Source organism: Rhea pennata, chromosome 4 (genome assembly GCF_028389875.1).
Source record: "Rhea pennata isolate bPtePen1 chromosome 4, bPtePen1.pri, whole genome shotgun sequence".
Lineage (NCBI taxonomy): Eukaryota > Metazoa > Chordata > Aves > Rheiformes > Rheidae > Rhea > Rhea pennata.
The window spans coordinates 58,341,062-58,363,704 of NC_084666.1; the positions used below are offsets into that span (position 1 = coordinate 58,341,062).

General features: G+C 38.7%; 3 protein-coding genes across 3 annotated transcripts in view; 1 reads left to right on the forward strand and 2 right to left on the reverse strand.

The window, feature by feature from the left end:
* Positions 1-4,565, reverse strand: part of AFG2A (AFG2 AAA ATPase homolog A) — a 201,007-nt gene extending 196,442 nt beyond the window's left edge. The window contains exons 1-3 of the mRNA XM_062573995.1: positions 4,413-4,565; positions 3,707-3,864; positions 887-945 (exon numbers count right to left, since the gene is read on the reverse strand). Coding sequence (XP_062429979.1) covers positions 887-945; positions 3,707-3,864; positions 4,413-4,565 — 370 coding nt within the window. The remainder of the gene's footprint in view (positions 1-886; positions 946-3,706; positions 3,865-4,412) is intronic.
* Positions 4,566-4,652: 87 nt separating this feature from the next.
* Positions 4,653-21,944, forward strand: NUDT6 (nudix hydrolase 6). The gene is made up of 6 exons (XM_062574948.1): positions 4,653-5,050; positions 5,680-5,804; positions 6,382-6,585; positions 11,816-11,871; positions 17,550-17,604; positions 21,307-21,944. Exons 1-6 carry the CDS (start codon positions 4,653-4,655, stop codon positions 21,696-21,698), a joined length of 1,230 nt encoding a protein of 409 aa, XP_062430932.1. The 3' UTR covers positions 21,699-21,944.
* Positions 16,973-22,643, reverse strand: part of FGF2 (fibroblast growth factor 2) — a 36,069-nt gene continuing 30,398 nt past the window's right edge. The window contains exon 3 of the mRNA XM_062574017.1: positions 16,973-22,373. Coding sequence (XP_062430001.1) covers positions 22,188-22,373 — 186 coding nt within the window. The 3' untranslated portion in view covers positions 16,973-22,187. The remainder of the gene's footprint in view (positions 22,374-22,643) is intronic.

The following is a 22,643-nucleotide window of genomic DNA, read 5'->3' on the forward strand; positions in this document are numbered from 1 at the left end:
AACAGTATTGTAAGAAATACAAATTTTGTGTTTGCTACGATTGTCATAGGCTTGCAATCTTTCATGTTTAGCCCATCCCTCTTTGAGAATGTTGGTCTAAAGAAAGATAAGTTTTTAGCCTCTATATTCCATAGAAAAATTCAGAAATGTGATTTGAATGCACTCTAAAACTCATAAAATAACAAAGGCAAAAATATAAACAAGATTTATTATTTCCAGTCAAATTCATGAATTTGGAATCCAGATCACATTTTTCTGCTTCTTAGAGTGCCAAAGAAGCTTGGCAAGTTTGGCAATTTTTGCCAATTTAACAAGTTTGGCAATTCATAAGTCAGAAGATTCTCCTTGAATAGAACGATTAAAAACCTTTGAATACTACTACCTTACCTATGCAGGAATTTGGGTTTTATTCTGATGTACTTATGCCCGTCTGCCACTCAAGGTATATCAATTTTGCTCATTTACCACCAATGTAAAAGTTTCAGAATACAAGATTTAATGTTAATAGTGATCCCTTATCTTGTTTTCAATGCACAGCATTATATTCTTTCTCTTCACAATGCGAAGTATACTCTGAAGTACATCACAGTATCACCATAGAAGACCACCAGTGGTTGCTAACAACTGTAGTTTGAACCAGCAATAGATATCAATACAATAGATTAAAAGTCAGGATTAAAGCAAGCTAAATATATAGAAAATGATTTAGCCCAAAGCAGGGCTTTCAGGGGTATACCCCTAAAAGAATTTCAAATTGAATAATGTTCTCTTTGCTTGTCTTGAGCCCTTGATCAGGATCATAAGAGGAAATTGTTTGGTTTTTATCCAAAATCTGATCTTCCATTACAAAAATAAAAAAGTTTAAAGAAATGCAAAAAACTCATACCTAGGTTTCTCAGTAGACAGACAGACATTTCCTCAGCATTCATAGAAGCATCCTTGTCCCTGTGGTAGGCAGAAAAAGTATTTTTCCGATCAGTAATTATTTAATGAATGTCAACTATTTCGTAGTGTAGAATTTAACCCCACAAAGAAAGAAAAGGGATTATCACATTACAATCTCTGGATCATTTTATTTTACCTCCAAATACACTAGTCACATCGCTAACAACAAAATTGTAAATACTCAATTTTGTTTCAGTTTTTCATACAAAACACTAAATTAAACAATATAGTAAGTTACATTTATCATTTCTGAAGATTACAAATATGGAATACATGCTGCTTTTAACTGACCACATAGAATGGTCATTGCTACATTTCCTGGACTGAAATAATTCTACAAGAAAGATCTCTTCCATTCCTGCAAATACACATATATATGCAGTCTTTGACAGGCATCTTGAGCATTTCGCAAAACTGTGCATGCCTTTAAGCACTGAATACACACTACCAAAACAGTGAAAAGTTTTCCCCATGATGCATTTTCTAATCCTTTATTTAATCTAGCTTTGAGTGACTCAATAAGTCAATCTTCAGTCTCTTCTGTATCCAGCCCCAGCCAGGCCTACAGCACTTTCTCAAACAGACAGTTAGCATCATCAGGGTTTAGCAGGAGACCACAGGTGTGACTGAACACATCTGCTCTTAGGCCAAATGGAAAGTAAATTAGGTCTTACATGAATTGCTTTTCACTGATGATTATATTAAGATATTTTGCATCATATTTAAGACCCACTAAGAATACAGAGATTAATTCCCCCTGCTCCTCAGACACTCTGCAGTTTATAAGACTGTTGTGATTCAGTCATGTGCCTGTGCCCAAACAGATCAAGGTATTTTTTCACGATACATAGTTTATCCATATAATCTTTTTCCTGATTCATTCACAGTTTTACCTTTTATTAAAAACCATTACCTAACTTCTATAGTTCATCAGCATTTATCCCGCTAAAAATATCTGGAAGATCCTCACATAAAAGCCTTTATGCTTTCACTATAAATGTTTTACTACGTCCATGTTGCAGATGAACATCCACGACTTTTTAAGTATTTTGATATGTATGACAAAATACTTTACACAGAGCTAAACAGCATTATCACTGAAGGTACTTAAAGCAGATACAGCAACTGCAAGTAAAATTATGATCAACAGAGGGAGCTCTAAATCTACCAATAAAACTCCAATTCCAATTCAAAATTATTATTTTACTGATTAAGGAATCAATCTGAAGGAAAGAAGGGTATTATTCCAGTTTTGAGGAGAGGTCTCAAAATACCAGAGCCCTCACAACAAGCAAACACATCCTTAATGAAGTTATTGAGGTCTGGAGTTAGGAGGTTGATTTTTAACCAGAAAATAGATAAATAATAATTCACATGTGCAAACAGCTCTCCAAAGCTATTAATCTGTAGAGAATGAGCAATGTATCTGTAAAGCGTCTAAAAATTAGGAAGTACTTGAACAATAGGATTGCTATTCATTCTTTTAATAATTGGATATTCTTAGGGTTGTGCTAAGGTTGTAATACATTAACAGACTTAAAAAACATGGCCAGTTCCTGTTTTCATGTTATTGCTCCTAGAGCAATTTTAGGAAAGAATGCATTTATAGTATACAGTCTGGCAGTACACTATGCCCAAATCTTGAAACAAAATCCTGACTGAGAAGAAAAACTCTCTCCAGAATAGTTTCCAAAAGTTTACTGTAATCACAAATATTTTAGAAATTATATACAATTCTTCTGACTTTATTTTTAGTAACGTCTTTCAATAAAAGTCACAGCTTTAAAAAAAAAGCATTGCATATTAATATGTCAAGATAAATACAGATTAGGATTATTTAACAAGTATATTATTGGATTTCTTTATTTTTAATGAAATGAGTGTTTTCAACCACTTCTATAAAAAAACAGTGTGTAATAATTATCAGACTTCCTACAGGCTTGAATCAGATACAGCAGAAAGCTGAAATTACATAATTTTTTCATTTTCTGGTGAGACTAGAGGCATGAAGGTGAAAGCAAGCTGACTAGAGGGAATCAGTATAGCATACATAGCCAAGTTAACTAGTAAAAGTATATTTAAAACTAGGCTGGTTATACTAGTGACAAAATCAAGGTCACCTCACCAGCATTTCTGAGATTCAAGCTGCTGGAAAACAACATCTCTCTCTTATAATGACAAGGGCAAAGACAAGGTCCCACTCAAAAACTGGCATTTGACAAGGTAGTAGAAGATAAGTTACAGAAAGTATTTTGGGGCTATTTCAAAATAACTATAAAATAGCTTTATTTACGAAATAACTACAACTACATTCCCTGTCAACTCAAATGTTAATTCAGTGGAATGTTATTCAGCATTATTCAACAGATGAAATTCATTATTCAAAATTATTCAGCAGATGAATAAACCACTAATTTTTAAAATCTTTGTAATTTCAAGGAAGTTTTGACTTGCACCTTCTTGCTCCCCTTCACAACTGAGAAGTTTAAAAAAAAATCTGCCTTGATCATACACTTAAACACACCTGCCTAAAGCAAATGTAACACAGGTAGCCTGATTTCTACTTAAGGAGGCACTGAGCCAGGATTACTATTTGTTAATTTAACACAAAACAACCCTAGGAACATCTGTGCATGTGTGACTTTGCGTGCATACTAGTCTGTCACAACGGAGAGAAAAATGGCATCTTCTAAGAGGTAAGAGTTTGCTGTGTAAATCAGATGCCTCACATCGCATTGGCAGATTTTGACACGTTCCATACCTCAGCTTTACATCTACTTCTTCTGCCTGGATGACTGCACCAGTCACAGGCTGCACAGAGACTGCATCACCAGGATTTACTTTCAGGTTCCTTTGCGTGGTTTCACTCAGTCCAACCTTCCCTCCCGGAAAGCCTGCAGTGGGCCAAGCAGTACAGACCTAGGAAGAGTTTCAAACAAAACAATTGTCACTTGTTTAAGAGACTTTTTTCTCCCTCTTTCTTAGTCCTTCAAATAAGAGGTGAGAGAAAAAGTTAAGGTTTTTTAATAAATACATCGTTTGGGAGAAAATGATTAGGTTAAAAATCTGGTTCCATGGACAGCTAAGACGTGAGTAGCACTGAGTTCTCTTAAGATATGCACTAAGATACTTTAAAAGGAAAAAAATAAATAAATTTTGCATACAAAGAAGAGAACAATTCCACCAGGATTTTACATTTATGGAGCAGAAAACACAAAGCACACACTGGCCTGACTAGGAAAAGCTACAAATGGATGGACAAAACTACCAATATTAAGAAGAGTATTTACAAATGAAATACTTGTATATTGTACTGAGAAGAAACATGTAAGCACAATATAAAACACACAGAAAATAACATTCATTATATTTCTAAATGCATGCTCCATTTTGGTCCATTATTGAATACAAACGAAATATATTAATCAACAATAAGGAAAAGTGCTCAGATAAACAAGGACTCTCACCTCTTGTCTTCCATCTACACTGGTAAGCAAGACCGGACGACCTATGCATATATTTGCAGATTTCATAGTGTTCAGCGACAGCTGTACAAGGACTCTCCGGAGCATTTTTGGAACTTTGTCATCTTCTAACATTTTTAGGAGAAAATATGTCATCTTTTCCACATAGCAAATGAAGTCAGTATTTCCCACATGTGCCAGACAGTCAGCATAACTAACAAAACCCTTCCAAACACACACAAGATGGTAGTAGCAGAGGGAACAGTACAAACCTCGCCTCACGGCAGAAATGCGCACACCTATCAGTTTTATGACTTCTACTGCTACATGATGGGTCTGGGTCATGATACCAGTGTCAGTCAGTCAGAGGAAGCAGCTGCTATCCTGATTTCCCTCACTTTTTCAGAAAATGCTTCTGCAGCAAAGGCTTTGCAGCCACAAGACCCGCTTAGGCTACTCTGTGAGCAGCAGCCAGGCCCAGGCCAGCCTGCAGGAGGTAACTTGGCCGGAGCTGCTGCCACCACGGCGTGCAGAGTTGTGTGCCACAAGGCCGCCCTCCAGCCCGTGGCCTCTAGGAAGCCCTTCTGCTGCAGTGCAGGGCCTGTCCTTGGGGAAAACAGTTCCGTAACGTCTTCGAGGAGGCAATGAAGTCTAAAAACTACTCAGCTTAAAAGACGTCAGAGCACGAGTGGAGAAAGACGCTGTCACCTCACTCCCAGCAGCGATGCGCCTCAAAACATACAGGACTGAAAGCTGCAGCCGGCTGCTTGTTTTACTGCCTCGGGCACCGCTCCGCGGTGACACACTCCTCCTGCCGCCCCCCCCTCCCCCCATCGGCCGTTACCGCGCGCGCTTCCCGCCCCGCCGCCGGCCGTTACCGCGCGCGCCTCCCGCCGCGCCGCGGCCGTTACCGCGCGCGCCTCCCGCCGCGCCGCGGCCGTTACGGCGCGCTCGCGACGCGGCCTCCCCGTACCTGCGTCCACCGCGTCCGCCGCGGCCAGCGGCAGCGGCCCGCCCGCGGCGGCACACGGCGAGGCGCTGCTGCCGCCGCCGCCGCCGGCCGCGGCCGAGCGGCCCCGGCTCTTCCTCCTGGCGGCGGCCGCCATGCTGCCGCGGCGGTGCCCGCCCAGCGCTTCCTGGTGCAAAGGCCGGCGCCGCCCCCCGCTTCCCGCCGCGCCATGGCGGGGCTGGGGCGAGCGCTGCGGCTGCGGGCGCTGCTGCCGCGGCGGCCCCGGCCGTGGCCGTGGCTGTGCGCGGGGCCGCTGCGGGCGCTGCGCGGGGCCGCGGCGGGGCCGCGGGCGCGGGCGGACCGGTTCGGGGGGGTGAGCGTGGACCTGGCGGAGCAGCGCGGCCGCCGCCGGCCGAGCCCGGCCGCCTTCCGACGGTGGCTGCAGGGCAAGTGGCGGCGGCGGCGGGGCCCGGGCTGCCCTCGGGGGGCCGCAGGCCGGTACAGAGCGAGGGGACCGCTGGAAGGGGAGCGCGGCGCTCTGTCGCCCGTGGCACGAAGCCCTCTCACGATAACTAGAGCCTTTTAGCAAAGATGGCACGGTGGGCAGAGCACAAATTGGTTTCTCTGTGCTGTACAAAATCTGTGTGAGCAGCAGTGACAGGAAAAATGCATTTTTTTGCTTGTCTCCGCCTGATTAAGGTATTAAGGGAAGCTCAAGCATTGAGCTGGCAGCACTTCCTTCCCTCCTGTTGATACCGACACTTTCTTACACCTGTGATTGTTTGACCCCGTAGCCGGTGAGGTCCGAGCACAGACTTGCACGCACCTGGCTTTAGGAAAGATCATAACAGCCAGTCTGCTGACAGCCACAGTTAGCACACATTCATCTGCTGTTTCTCCCTTCGAGGCCTAAAACGAGCAGGAGTGAGCAGAAGGGAGGTTATCAAGTGAGAACAGCTTTTATCTTTATCTTGAGTTGCTTTTGAGATAGCGTGAGCAGCTCCATATCACTCTTTCTTTCAGATTCGGTTAAGCAGTGGCAAGAGGAGGGCAGGACAGCTGTCTGGCTGCACGTTCCCATCCTCCAAAGTAGACTGATACCTACGGCTGCTTTGCAAGGCTTTACTTTTCACCATGCCGAATCAGACTCCTCCACGCTGACGCTGTGGCTAGGAGAAGGGCCCAGCAAGTTACCGGGGTATGCCACGCATCAAATAGGAGTTGCAGGTTAGTTCCAAAATTATTTTAGTTCCAAAATGAATTATACAGCACATATGAAAAGACTTATGATTGTGTAGGACCAGGTTCAACAGGAAATCAGCCAGGATTCTACACAACAAACATGTCAAAGTTGGCTTGGGTAACTTTCTAAGGCGTAGTGTGCCATTCGTGAATGTACTGGAAAGGCAAAGTGTGGGTTTTGCTGAAAACAAGCCAATAAAGAGAGACATCAGTATTCCAGTTTGAGAAACTTGTAAACAGCTCTGGGAGAAGAAATTTCCTGAAGCCTTAAAAATTTACCTTCCTTCAGATCTGTTGTTTTTATTTATCATTTGTAGAGACATATCCTGCCTTTCACCTTTTGCAGGTTAGAGAGGTGAAATTTCAGGGTTACAGCAGTATTTTTAGAAACAGAAAAGCAACTATGAACTTCTTAAAAAAAAGATCACATCTCTATTCAAATGTTTTCTGTCCTTGACCGCAGATGTTTAATATATGCATTTGCCTAAACAGTGTCCAAGTTAGGGTCTGCAAATGGGATAAACTTTAACCAGTGGAAATTATTCAAGTGGTCACCTAAATATTAGCATAAATTACAGCAGTCCAAAAGCTCTTCTAAACTGCAACTGAAGTGCACATCCCAAGCAAGTATATTTTACAAATGTACCTGTGGACACCTATGCTGTTACTCAGCAAGACCTCTCACAACCAGAGTTGGAAAGGAGTTGCTCCAAAAGCTAGTGCAATTCTGAAGGAACTAGACTAAGACAGTTTCATGTTGTTTTAGACAGCAGAGTATGAGGAACCAATAATGAGCCAAAAATACAGTCATTTGGATTTCAGCTTCACCAGATTTGAGCATTTTTGCCTCCTCTCTCAAGAGTCTTCCATCAGAAAAGCCAGTGCCTGTTCCATTACTCAGTAATTGCCTGTAATCTGGCAGTTGATTTTACTCTTTCCATTCTGATGTGAAGTGACAGCAGATCCCTCTTATGACAAGCTTGAGTTGTTCTCCTTGGCTGGAAGGGCTGTGCGGTTAGTTCATCACCATGTTGGTTTTAAGGAACTCTTTATAAATTCTAGTTAGAAAGGACTTACAAGATTAGAGCAGGATTATTCATTGTAGCAATGGGTCGGGTGAAAATAACGTTCTCAAAAACCAAAGCCTTTAATTAATACTGTTGTTAGTAGGAGTCTTCAGTTAGAAAATCCAGCAGAGGGCAGCATGGAAGCTCAAGACAGGCTTGGGTTTTTTCAATGGACATGTTTGAGCATGTTTTCCTGACGTATGAAGACCTCACCATTAAAATATGTGGCATTAAACTCGAGTAAGACAATGCACTGCCCTAGCAAAAGCACAGCATTACTCCTCATGTTATAATTTGCATAGTTGAGAAAACAGAACTGATTGAAAGGGGATTTTTCTTAGGCAGGTTTTACGTAGCTAAAAGTACATTTTAAAAGAGAATGATTTAATGGAAGTGTTTTGGCTCTAATGACTGTAACAGAGGACTTCAGAGAATGTAGGAAAATTGTAACTTTGAAAAATCTTTCATATAAATGTTTGAAAATACCAATATGAAAGATTGCTTTCAAAACATCGTTTGCTATTGTACTTTTGAGATAAACACTTTTCAGATAACATCTTAAACAAATAGAAACAAACTTTAAGGAAAGAAGCAGATTCATAAATGGGGGTATATTGATTTCATAATTTATTACACAGATTTAAAAATTATGTAATGAATAACGTATGTGCTTTCTGTTACCATTTTAATCCCATATATATATTTTTTAATTTCTCATTGGGAATTTTTTTAGCTGAGGTGAAGAGATCAGGAAGGCATTTAGTCATGTAAACAAACAGATTTGTGCATGTGAAATAATGAACACAATATTATTTTACAGTGTTTCACTTACCACTAGTGGATATTGAACATATTCCAACAATACACTCAGCAGTGTAGACACCATCTGATGCAGGTTTATTCCATTATCTTTCTAGCTCAAGAGCAGAGACTGTGTAGTGGGAGGGTTCAACTAAATTTATGTAGATATTAAATAATATAATTATTTATATGTAGTAAATATGTATTGCCAAACCCTCAGACATTTGTGTTTCCTGCACAAAAAAAAAATCCATATTTTAGATTTTCTGCAATAGAGAGAGCAAATTTACTGATGAGAGTCTTCATCTCAAAGCTGCAGGCAATCAGTTAGATGCAGGACTTCATCCCTTGAGCATCCTGAAAGTGGAGATCCTGAAAGTGGTTCAGTAGTGTCTAGGAAGCAGGGAGCAAGCAACAGGTAGCTAGCCTGCTTTGCTAAGGACACCAGCTGCTGTTTTTTGTACTGTCTGGAATTTCCCATGAAGTGAACACTGCAAGGCCAGGTCATGTTCTGCCAGACTAGATCAGAGTCACCAAGCAGAGCGAGTAGCAAATGTTACTCACTGGGGTTGGCCATTATTGTTTAAAAATAGTGGAATATGTGAGGTATATTCCAACTAACTTACTGCATTCTTTTGTAGGCAGCAGAATTTTCCATATATGTAAAGGAAAACTTCTGATGTATGAAAATGATTAAGATATTTTTGAAAAGCTGTTTCAATATTCTCCACCTCTGAGGAGGCAGCTGTCTGCCATCCAGAAAGTGACACATTTGTAAATATGCCACATAACAGTGTACCTGGGAGAAAAAAAAAAAAGTTAAAAGCCATTCTCTTCTCCTTCCCATGCAGCATTTGCCTTACAACATAGGTATTATTTTCATTGTTTTCTACCTTAACCTGGTTGTTGAAAGTAAGCTGTTGAAGTGAGAGAAGAGTCCCTCCACATGCATGAGCATCAACCTTGGCAAGTTCTGTATCTTATGAAGATATGTAAAAGACAGCAGCAGCACAAATGTCAAACTCATCTGCACAAGAACATGAATGAGAGCAGGTTTAGCTCAGTTGGTTTGAGTGTGATACTGCTAATGCCAAGGTCACAGGTTCAGTCCCTGCATGGGCTATGCTGAGGTTTGGACTAGATGATCCCCAGAGGTCCCTTCCAACCTTATGATTCTATGAAGTTAGACAGCTTGTCACTGTTCAAGGAATCAAAAGTGATTTAAATGAAGCTCCAAAGGTTTTTACAAAGCAATGCCTATTCCTGTCTGGTGATTTACATTGTAAGGAGTCATGTTCGCACCCAGGCATGATGAGTGCTCTTCAACTCTGAAGATATTTTCTGTACCTGTTTAGATCAATTATAAATGGAAAAAATAGAGAGTAGATATTTTTCTTCTCCATTATTGGATATCCAAGGGACTTTCTTTTAATGTTTTTTAAAATCTATTTTCAAAAAGAGAACATTTGAACAAAGCAGTGTTGTAATAGTGATTGCTTGGTTAGGCTACAAGCATAAACCTTTCCAGAAAGTCATGAAAGTCATCATGGGGGTGGGATGATTAAAAGTTGTAGGTATCACATTTGTACCAAGAGTGAGAGTCTTTAAAACCACAGTTCAGAGTGCATGGCCAAACTGTGATCTCAGTGATGCTAAACAGGTGTGGCCGAGCAAGCCTTAGCAGAATGGTTCCTGAGTTGCACCAGAGAAAAGGAGACTAGACGACAAATCTCATTAGTATTTTTCCTTTCTTCTTGCTTTTGATTTAAGTATGATCTATCACAGTTTCTGGATACCTCACATAATAATTCACTGCAAAAAATTGCATCCACAGGCAGCAATTTCTTGGGAACAAAGGAGATAAATTGTTGTTTCTAGTTGATTTAAACAGCAATTTCCTTTCTTCAGCAGCCGTCTCTGGTCTCAGAAGACCATTTGGCTGAAGAATGGCTTTTCTAGAAAATAATCCCTGTAATCACGGCATGCATCAAAGTTCCTTCTTCCCTTTTTCTCAATCAGCACAGTACTTGAACCAGTACCCTGCTAAATATTTACAGGAAGTATGAGGTCATAAAAGTCACAAGCCACAAGGAGGCAGATATGTGACTACCTACTTAAAACATGTCCTTTGACATATCTTGAATGAAGATTGGTATTTCATCTTTTAAATATTCCTCCTACACAAAAGTCTACCATGTATTATTAAAAAGAAACGGATGTTTTCAAGCTGGACACTCATTCCTTAATAATTCCCTTATGTGGAAATATTTCTCCATAGTACTTTTAATGTGTTTATCATCACAGATCTATCCACAGACTCTTCCTCTTGCTAGAAAGTGATAGCATTTTTTTATAGTTAGCTACTAATTTGAAACCCACACAAGACTAATGTGGAAAAGAGATGGGTAAACTGTACCAGTCTTCTCATTCTGCTCACCACAGCACATAAAATCTGACAAAATGCCTCTTTTAAAGGGAAAAATATTTTTAAAGTATAACTACTGAGTGTGACATGATGACTAGATGTGAAAACACTTGGGTTTTGAAAGTAAGAAAACATACAGTCTGTGGAGAGATTCATAGGCTAACTGTGAGCAGTGCAACTCAACAAAAGGCATTTCTCTGTCTTTCAATGTGATATTTTTTCTTTAATTAAGTGAAGGTGTCACTTCTCCACATGGGAGCAATGCTTTTTGATTAGCAAGTTGACTCTAAGTACTATGCATTTGTTATCAGAAGTTGTTAGCTGACTAGCACAGTATGAATTTATAGGTGAGTCAGTCAACTGATGGAATGTTTTCATGACCAGTACCATCAGCTCATCGTGAGTGCTAAACTTTGTGTGTTATTAATCTGAAAGCACTCAATACTTCATTGCCACAGTGGGAGGTTTCATCATGAATGTCAGTGGAGAAATTTCTTACCCATCATGGTTACTCAGCGAACATCTTTTTTTGAAAAAAAATTCTGCTTTCTGAGCAAGCTTACAGGGAGGTCTTCACTGAAGAAAAAAAGCTTTGCTAAATTGTTTGGAAGAGATCTTGATCTTGCATTCTCTAGTTTTGATAATATTAACACCTGCAAAATATTCATCGCATTTGTTGTCTAATCTGGAATTTAAAGTTGTGAAGCATTTATCTTGGTTCTGCTAAGTTTGAACTTTTATACATTTTTTGTATTGTACTGCATATTGTTTTTTTCACTGACAAACCACTTTATGATACATGCAGACAAATCTTGCTAACCGTAAATTGAGTATCATTAGGGTTTATCTCACTTTTATCAAAACATATTTTTAAGATAATTGTCTGAAACACACTAATCTTTCTCAATATTATCTCTAATAGGTGCAGTTTTAGATGAAAGCACTGGAAAGGTGTTGGTTGTACAAGACAGAAATAGGGTAAGTAAGTTTGTTTGTTTTAAAATTCTAAAATACAGAGAAGTGCATTTAGCTAATCTTACTCTGCAGCAGAAAACAAAGATCTTTTCACTTTCATTTCAGTCCATACCTAAAAGTTACTTCCTTTCAGTAGTATTTTGGAACGTGTCTGTGAACAGATCGTTGTATCTGCATTTGAAGATAAAACAAATAAATGATAGACTTTGAAAACAGATGGCTTTGTTGCTAATTACAGTCAGTTATTGACTGAATCAGCAGAGTGGGATGACATATTGCTTTATGACTGCTTACAAGAGGGCATTAAATTGAATTAAAAGGATAAAAAAACGGTAAAAGCCTTGATGATTTACACAGATTTCATCTTTCATCCGGCTTATCTGGGCCATAATTTCAGCTAAGGCCCACAAACATGATAATATTTGTATTGCATTTTTCCTTGCCAGATTTTAAATCTTTTTTAGTGATAATTAAATTTATAATAGATTTAAAAAAGCAGGAGAGAATAAAGACAAGCTTATGTAATGTAGTAGCTACTCTCAGTGGTTGCATTTAGCTGCCCAGAGAAACAAACAGAAGTCTGATTTACAAATCCAGAATTACATACATTGACAAATTCTAAATAGGTGTAAAATACAGATGTTCTTATGCAACATTATGTAATATTTTGATAACAAAGTGAACGAAACTCATTATCCACCAGAGGTATTCTGCTTTATGTAAGAAAAGCTTAGTAAAATTAAAGCATCTCTTCCGTTGCTCCATTCCTTGCTCTTTTTGTGTGTAGAATATATATTCCCTGTATGAGTGAAATACTGCATACTGATTTATCCAGTACATGAGATAGAGAATTGATACAAATTGCTGTAGAATTTGGAAAAGGAGTCTTTAAAGACGTACAGTTGGCAACACTTACACATCCTGCTAAGCATATTCAACAAACAGACATGATTTAAAATAGCAGAGCAGAGCAGACTCATAATTTAACTTCCTTCAAAATCAGTATGTCATGCAGTATGGCTGCATAGTACTGTAAAACAAATTCCTTGGGTGTGAACCAGAGGCCTTAAAGGTGCACTGCCCCTAAGGCCTAAAAAAGCTCTTAAGGTTAAATCCTGCGGATGGATTTGTAGCAGGTTAGATGCTGCAACGCATAGCTTCTCAGATCTGGTCTGAGCAAAATGCAGAAGTTGGTCAGATGCCCGCAGTCCCACGGAGCCTGTGTTCCTACCTACTGAAACTGGGCCACTATTCAAAAAGTAATCCAAAATCTGAGGAGGCAAGAGAGATTTCTGCCTTAGGTCAGAAACTCATCTGAAAATAGAAGAACTTCCCAGTTCTTGCTTCCCTCACTACTTAGGTGTTTCACGTTATATAGACACCAGATAAAAAAGCAGAAATAATTATTTCCCACTGCCACCTTTTCCTCCAGCCACCACAGAAGCCCTCCTTGTGGTTAGGGAGCACAGCGTCAGTGTGCACCAAACCAGGACCACTGCGCAAACGCTCTGTGTGTGCCCACGCTGGGAGCTGAGGGCTGGGCACTGGGGATGGCTCTGGCCACAGCTGGAGCTGGGTGGGAGCAGCAGCTCCGCTCCACCGGGCCAGGCCTGCACACCAGCCACCCCAGGGCAGCGCGGCAGCCCCCGGAGATCATTGGCATCACTAGTTAAAGGCAAGAGATGTTCTAGCCCTTTAGGAGAAGTGAAGCATAGACTTGACTGTTTAAGAAAGGAACCTAGGCGTTTAAAAAGCAGCCAAATATTTTAAGCAGTAATATCAATAAACAGTACTAGCAGACTGAAAATATGTAACCCTGCTTATAATCTGTACTGTTTTTAAAATAGGAGTATAACAAACAAGCACCATGACAGCATTTTAAGAGAGCCACTTAAATAATTCTGTGGGTTTTTTTAAAGCAAATAAACAGTATGAAATTACTCCAGTGTATTTTTTTCCAGGGTCAGTACAGTTTTCTTTTTCTGTTTACCTGTTTTTACATAATAGCTTGTTTCTCAAAAAAAAAAAAAAATCACTTTATTCAACTTTCCAAATGGATTTCAGACAGTTAACTGGGCTGTGCAAGCACAGCTTCACCACAGAGAAGCAGCTCTAAGAATAACACAGTTGCTTTATCCAGAGTTGCCTGCCTTTCAAGTTACTAGACAGTGACAGCAAATAATCTTGCTATAAAGGAGAGAGAAGACAGCTCATTCAGAAAACAGAGAAGTTCAGTCAATGAAAAAGTGCTGAGTCAAAGTGTTTTCACTCTGGTTAAACAGTAAATCACATCTTACTGCTTTTAAGTTACATCTGCTAATTGCAGCATTTCTTGCCAGCATTATCAAGTACAACTTTATTCACAGCAAACTTCTGCAATCTTAAAGAGAACAAAAGTCTATACAAATCTGAGCATGATAAAATTTTCTTGAAAAGTTATTTTCAGACAGAAATCCCCAAAGAGCAACAAAATGGGGAAGTACATTATGCAACATTGTCCTGGGGGGGGGAGGGGCAGTTGCAGTATTCTCAGCATTAACACATCTATATAAAAGGATACTTAATTCCTCAAATTAATTTCATTAATGATGACTGTTTGGTTTCCCTTCCCCTAAAAATTATGAAGATGCTTTAAAGCACTCGCCACCTTTGTACATTCTCCCGTTTATTCTTCCAACAAGGAAAGCGCCACACTGCTCCCTCTCTCTCACGGAACGTATGTTAGAATAGATCCCAAAATATGTTTCTTACATTGGCTTTGTCACTCACGTATCCCTTCTGCGTCAAGTTTTGTCTTTTCTCCTGTAACTAGCCTAAAGGATTCTCTGATTTTGTGTTTGGATCCATGCAGACCTCTGGAAAACCCTCACGGCTTTAAGCAGATTTGGGAGAAGGACACTGGTTTTGTTTGGGTTTATAAATTCCAGGCATATCTGTGGCTTTAAATAAGCAATGATGTGGTTTACCATGACCTGGAGAGACCACCTGTGTAAAGCAGGTGTAGAGATCCTTAAATGCTCACAGACTGAAGTGCTTGACCTCGCTACAGAGGATGCCAAACCGGAGGATTAATGTGGTGATGGTGGGTTGTGTGATGTGGCTGGAGGTAACCAAACACCCATCACCAGGCTCTATCAAGCTAACCAAGGTTTCAGTGCAGCAAGTGCAGGAAGCTCACTAGCAGCTGTGTGCCCCATTCCATTATCTCGTTTGAGTTCCAGAGAGTAAATGATTTCAGTTGAAGTGCACATCCTCCACATGCTTTGAGTAAATGAAGAAACTTCTGGAAATGAAACAAGTCTCTCTAGTACAATGAGGATAACTACAATTATAACCTGGAAACAGTCAAAATTTATACATGCTAACTAAGTATAATCATCGGATGCATTCGTTACAGTTCATATAATTACATCTAAGCCAGACTCTCCCTAGCCATAATTTTCTGCCATTCCTGAAATAAATACTAACAGATTTATTCTCAGGAACCAAACTATTACTTTGGCTCACTAGTAACTATAGCACAGTTAAAGGGCGTCAATGAAAGAGTGCTTTCATGTTCAGGTTTAGTCATACAACGTGTTGAATCTGTAGCACAAGAATTCAGAGAGGGGGGCGAGGGGGCACCCCTTTCTTGCTCCCTTAGTGTAGGGCAAAAATTATCAAGGACTTGTTTATACCAGGGTTTTCAGCCTTGCATTCAGTAATTACCAAATAATGCATAAATACAGCATGCAACATGTAGGCTCTAAAAATGGTTCAAAGTCTGTAGGGACAGAAGAAAACATACAGGCAATAGTACACTTTAGAAATACTACATTATTTTTCCTTAGAATTCCTGGATATGTAAAAGGGAAGAATGAAATACTTACCTTTTGGTAAATACCTTAAATACTCGGTTCTCCAAATTAAAAAAAAAAAAAAAAAAAAAAGAAATTCCACATGTTTGTATATTTAGAAGGAATTACCATCATTTCCTAAGCCCACGAGGTAATGTATGCTTTAAGATTTAACTTCTACCTTGTGTTTCTGTTAAAGCTCACCCACAGCCATTCTAAGTATACATATCTCAATCCAGTTTCACATTGAGACACTAGGTGATCTATTAAGGCTCTAGGTCCAATTCCATACTCACCAGACACCACTTGCTTAGCCGCAGGCCCTAAAACATAGAGGATTAAGCTCAGCACCACTTTTCCCCTCAGTTTATTCTGAGAAGTGAGCTGCGTATATTCCAGGTCAGCTATTTCAGTTTAACTTTTTCAGAACAAAACTGATACTCAGCACAATGAACAAAGAAAAGGAAAAGAAGGGAGGAAAAAAGTGATTACATTCAACTCTCATCCTTAGAGCACTTATTTATTGACTGCATAATACAAAGTATAAAAACTGAAGTGTATGACTATCCATGCATTTCTTGTGAAGTGAGGAAGTAAAATAGTGGAAGCAAATTGGCTCACGTAACTGTTTTCTGATGTCTGTTCCACCACTTTTTCTTCTTCACCTCGCCCAAATACAGTTTCCCTGAAATAGTGACTCTATTATAGAAACAGATGATGTACTGAAAGCTTGAAAAATCAGATTTATATGCAGCTTTTATATGTGAGCTAGTGGAATTTTTAGAGCTGTTTGGGTTGTATCATGAGAAAGGACAATTCCACAGTACACAAAGAAAAATTTCCAGGAACTGGAAACAAATCTGAAAGCCAAGAGGCAAATATATGTATTTTCCATCCACAGTATTTTTAATCTGTTACTCTAAATTCCTATCCAAGACCTTTAAGAGTGCCCAGAAAAGCCATTTTCCAATATAATCAGTGGGGTTTCAAATCACTGGAAAGCACACAACTGCTCTCTCCATGCTACATGTACAAGAAAAGCTACCTTTTTCTTTGCCAGAGCATACATTTTTTTCTGCATTAGTCTCTGGCTGAAGGTTAACTTCTTACTACCTATACTTCTAATATGAAAAGGAAGGGGAAAAAAAAAAAAAAAACAGTACATAGATCTAAAGGTAAAATCTGCAAACCTTCATGTATTTTACAAGAGCTCAGGAACTGACTCACCTTTACTAATACGAATTACAACACCAAGTCTGCAGTTCACATTCTGTTTTAATTATGGAACTTTATTGCAATTCAATAAATGTTTCTATATATAAATCACACATAGGCCTCAGTTTTTGTATTCCATAAAAACAAATGACAGGTACACTAAATGGTTATTACAGACACACACAATCATCTTAAAGCCAGTGCAGTATAGAACAATACTACAATCATAATATCTGTTTGTAAGATTAAATATATAAACATTTATAAAGCCAAAAAACATGAAAGTGGAATACATCAATGATTAGATATGACTATATAGACTATAGCAGCTTTTTTTAATATCCAGCTACTCTATCTAGTTATCTAGCAGCAACTTTGTCTAATGATTGTTAGACAGTTTGTATTTTCAATCAGTAGATGTTTTGTTCCAAAATTTCATACAGACTGTAGATATCTTTGATCATCACATTAGTAAGAACAAAGAAGTTCCTATTTAAAGCCTTACTGATATTTGTAAGAATAATTACAATACTGCAACTTCAACAAAAAGGTCATGTGTTATGTCTCCTTCATATTACGGAGCACAACATAGATTGCATACTTCATTAATATTTTTTTCCTCCACTACAGACTGTAAATGCGTGGAAATTTCCAGGAGGCCTTTCTAATCCAGGCGAAGACATTGGTAAGTCCTAGAATAATAGGTCAGACATCAATAGAATTATAAAGACATTAACAACAGTGAAATACATTATGACCCAGCATATGCATGTATGGTGACTCCTGTGACTAATCACTTCCTTGAATTAACAGTTAATAGGTGAAGTGACATGATCCTGTGTCCTTAAGGTTAATGAGGAAACATCATATTCAGGGCAGAAAAGCTTTTTATTTATAGCAGTTACACTTTTCCCCATTTTCCCATAAAGCAGGGTTTGAAACCAATTTGCTTATTTTTTGTAGGCTTGTTGGGTATTCTTTAATACGAGCCAGAAGTGCACAGGATTAAGGTAATCGGTATATAACCAAATAAAAAAAAATGAAATAAAAGAGTTTTCAGCTTGCACTGGAATCCAGGATGCTGAGCTCAATGATGTACTGAGCAAAAATTTCCAGCTCAACTTTTTTATGGGCCAAACAGGAATAAATACACTTGCATCTATCCATCCTTGTCTATTTGATCTATTTAGACTAAGAGTTCTTTGGCACAGGACCTGTGTAAGTGCAATGCTCGAGTCTTGTGGGCACCTCCTTTCAACTAGCAACATAAGGCACTTCTGTATCAAAAACAAAGTTGATTTGAGGAAGCCCTTTATTTCTACCTCGCGTAGCACAGGCAATGATGAATACAATTGCTGCAATTATTTTCAAAGATGAATGAACTAAAGTGTGTATAAAGAGATAGAAATTTGTGGTTTTCTCCTCTTATCTCAGCCCCTTAAAATTAGGATCCACAGCTTGTGATTTTTAAAATATATTGCAATTATTAGGTAAGTCTTGGTTTCAAAAGTTACACTTGCTCATATTAATTTAGCCCCACATCAATGTTGAGATATTGTTACATTCTTCTGGTTACTAAAGTAAGGCTCAAGAAATGCTGCCCAGAGCCACATAGAAGCTCTGGCAAACTGGTATCAAGCCCAAGTTTCTAGAATTTGTTTTGTACCTTAGAAATTTCTCTATACTACTCTCACAGTCTTCCTACAATATGTGAAGGGCTTGTATTCCAGTTCATAATTTCAATACATGGAAAAATTTCTTTCTAGTTTACATGATACGACTGAGATTTTTTCTGACTAATTTTATGACTCATAACATTTTATCTAGCTTTGTTCTTTCAAAGACAGTGACAGAAGTCAAAATTATTTGTTTGACAAAGCAAATACATACAGCGTAGTGAGATGGATTCACATTTGCTGAAGAATCCTGAACACTTTTTGTTGTCTATCCAGGCTCCCTTTCATTCTTAAAGAGAGACAGAGGATCTAGACCAGGAGATACCAGAGAAATGTTTATTCTGAGGGAGGAGAATGACAGGCACTGGCAACAGCTTCACTAGGGGAATATTGTTATTGAGTAAACCAATGGCCATCTCTCAAATAACAGGTGAGATTACGGGTGTTGCTCAGTGGAGCATGGATGTAGCTATCAAGAAAGAACAAACCAAGGAGAAATAAGTCTCTCTAGCTCCCCTCATGCCACTACTAAACAATATAATAATAGAAGTTACAATTTTTCTCTATCACATCTTAATATTACAGGAAAAGATAAATTAGTAAAGCATAAAATATAATAAAGCTTAATTTTACCTTTTTAATCACTTATATCAAGCCTTATAAATTCACAATCATTCAAGAGCCTACATTTCAAAAATGTCAGAGTGCAATTACACTGCTTGAAGATCCTGTGATTATATAAAATGATCAAATACATGACTGCCTACTTTAATGAGAACAAATTGATTTGCACAAGTAATTCCAAGAGTCTCAAAATGCAGACTTAAGCATCAAATTGCACATACAATTTTGTGTCTGAGTATTTTTTCTAAATTCAAGCCCTACTGTTTCTTCTAGTTTAACTGGTCATTATCTTTTAAATATATATACATATATGTTTAAATAAAAAGGAAACGGAAAAAGGCACTTGATCTCAAAGCAAAGCTCAAAGCTTAATTAAAATTTCTATTTGTTTCATTTGTCTTACCATGGCATGCCTTAGCATTTCTCATGATCTCAGTTGTTTACCTTTGCTGACCACTTCTGTGTAATATAGCCATTTGCCTAATAATAAAATCACTTGCCTCATAAAAAAACCCACTTGCCTCAGGGTGTTTGCTTCATAAACACTATCTTACATGTAAGAGGACTGCAGGGACCTCCCTCTGAACAACACAGGACACAGTCTCCACTAAGGATCAGGAATGGTAAATGATTATATTCTCCTATGTTTTTTTTTCCCCTCTTATATGCAGTAGCCTTTTCATTAAGTAAAACTGTAGTAAATGTTCGGCAGGTGCTATCAACGGTCTCCAGTCCTGCAAACACCTCTGTATGTGCCTAATGTTAACTTTACATAGATTGTCTTACTGCAAGATGAATGTTGTGCTGAGGCAGAAGTTATGTGCAGGATCGGGGCCATTAATACACAGTTGTTTGATCTCCTGGATGGACTACTTTGTTTATATATTGCTAGCCACTGTATATCCTGGAACTATTTTCACTAATTTGAAAATACACCTAAAACGTCTGTTTTTTTCACCTCTGACATTTCAAGATGGTGACTTGTAAAGGAAGGAAAATCTCTACAGGGTCTGGTAAAACGTATTTTGCCTTTGGAAGTAAACCAACACTCTCATTCCTTATAGAAAATGAACTAATTGAAGCAGATAACTTTGCAAAACAACTATATGCATTTACCGCTCAGACAAGACACAGCTATTAGATTACCAAGATTAGTAATAACAATCATCATCATCTAGTATATTACCTATTAGTAACTGCCCCAGGTGAGTAGAATTTTTCATGATTTAACTGCACTGCAGAATTTTAGGAAACAGTTGGAATATCAAAAAAATCTTGTTTGGGCTCTTCAGCTCAAGCCATTACTCAAAAGTACATCTTCTGTTTTGAAGAGCACTGAATAGATGGAAATTCTCTGGCTTGAACTGCAGTCCACAGAACCTCAAGAGCTGTGAACTTGTATCTACTTTTGTAATGAGAAAGGCAACATATATATCACCTCAGTTGTTGCACACAAAATGTACACATGCAATATGGCTGGAGTGTGTCTTCTGCAACAACAGGCTCCACGCCACACTAGCATTACGACACATTTGAACTACCACTAGACGTTTAAGGTACATTTTGAAAAAGCCTTGGGACCAACTTTCGTTATCTGCAAACAATATTTTTCCCTATGTTTTCACACATCATGGCAAAATGCCATGAAACTAAGTGATTTGATCAAGTGATCTGATACACATGCAGGTGTTCAGCTGCAAAAGGTCTGAACCTGAAACTAGATGGAGGCAAAGACAATGGCAGGGGGCTAGATTCAAAGGACTGAAAATCCAGTATAACACGATGCTGTCTTACATTAAGAGATCAGTGACGCCAGCAACCATCCAACTACATCACAGAAGGTTTCCTACTTTCTTCGTTGTGTAGGATATACACCAGAAAGGCACAGTATCCCCCAGCAATTAGTTTTGTTCAAGGACCCAAAAATGCGCTTATCCTTCCATGGAAGCATACAGGCTTTACGTTCTGAAGAGCTCATTAAGCTTACTGGAGAAAGTGCTTTGAGTCAGAAATTCTCCATGATCAAAAGGTTTAAGAAGTGTTATGCTATTCTTACATGTTTTGTAAGAATTATTCTCTTCACGTAGGAGACACAGCAGTTCGAGAGGTTTTTGAAGAGACTGGCATCAAGTCTGAGTTCAAGTCCATCCTAAGCATAAGACAGCAACACAGACATCCCGGAGCCTTTGGGAAGTCAGATATGTACATCATCTGTCGCCTGGAGCCTTCCTCCTTCACCATCAGCTTCTGCCAGCAGGAATGCCTGAGGTGCGAATGGATGGACCTCGATGAGCTTGCCAGGACGAAACACACTACTCCCATCACCAGCAACATAGCTAAGCTATTACTTTATGGATATCGAGAAGGGTTTGATAAGATTGACATAACCATGAGAGAGTTTCCAGCTGTTTACACAGGCCTATTCTACAAATTATACCACAGGGAGCTGCCGGAGTCCTACAGAAATATTACAGGATAGGAACAAATTTCACATTTCATTAAATTAATAATTTAGAATGTTTATGGTCGAGTTATTTGGACCATGTTAAGATTATTCATGGATTACTTTTAGGATGAAAGACAATATTCACTCTATTTTCTCATAAGCAATAGATAATTTAAATGGTAAATATTCCTTTAATTGTGCATCAGATTAGTTTTCCTTTACTCTGTAAAGCAAATATAAGGTAAATAAAACAGCTCTATCTAGGTATCTAGTAGAAAACAGGTGTGTAATTGAGCCTGAAAATCCCATATATTTTCCAAGTAAGTTTACCTCTGCACGCACCGGCACAATAGGTTTAAAGAGCAATATAAAGACAGTATGAAAAATTCATGTTTTAATTTGACAACTGCAAAAGTAGTTATATCAGCAAATAATTGCTTGTATTTTTGCTGCTTTGGAGAGTAGGAGGAGACTACCTCACTAATGTAGTATGGCATATGTTTTCAGAATCCATCATGGAAATCAGCTTTTAGCAGACATTGGAAGAAAAAGGATAGCTTTCTGTCCAGGTCCCGTTTTTGGCCCAGGTTTGTACTGTCCAGTTCTTTTCAGTGCCACATACCAATCAGAGTATTTCCGTGACCGGTAAGTGTTATAGTTGTTGGATTCCAAACGCTCAAAAAAGAAACATTCTTCTGTTGCACATTTCTAAAAGGGAAAAAGAAAAGGATTATTGGTATTCCACTACAACAAATCAATTCTTCAGAGTCACAGGAATAACTTAACAAGAACAAAAATTAGCAGTACATTTGGTATTAAGGAAGTCACATAAAACATTTTGTTCTTAAAGATAGTTACTTTTAAAATAGTTAAACACACCTACAAGAAGAAAAGCTTTTAGCTATGATTCATTTATTGTCTGTAACACAGACCAAGCAGGTCCTAGTTTTCACTACATAGTATTTTGACTACATTTCA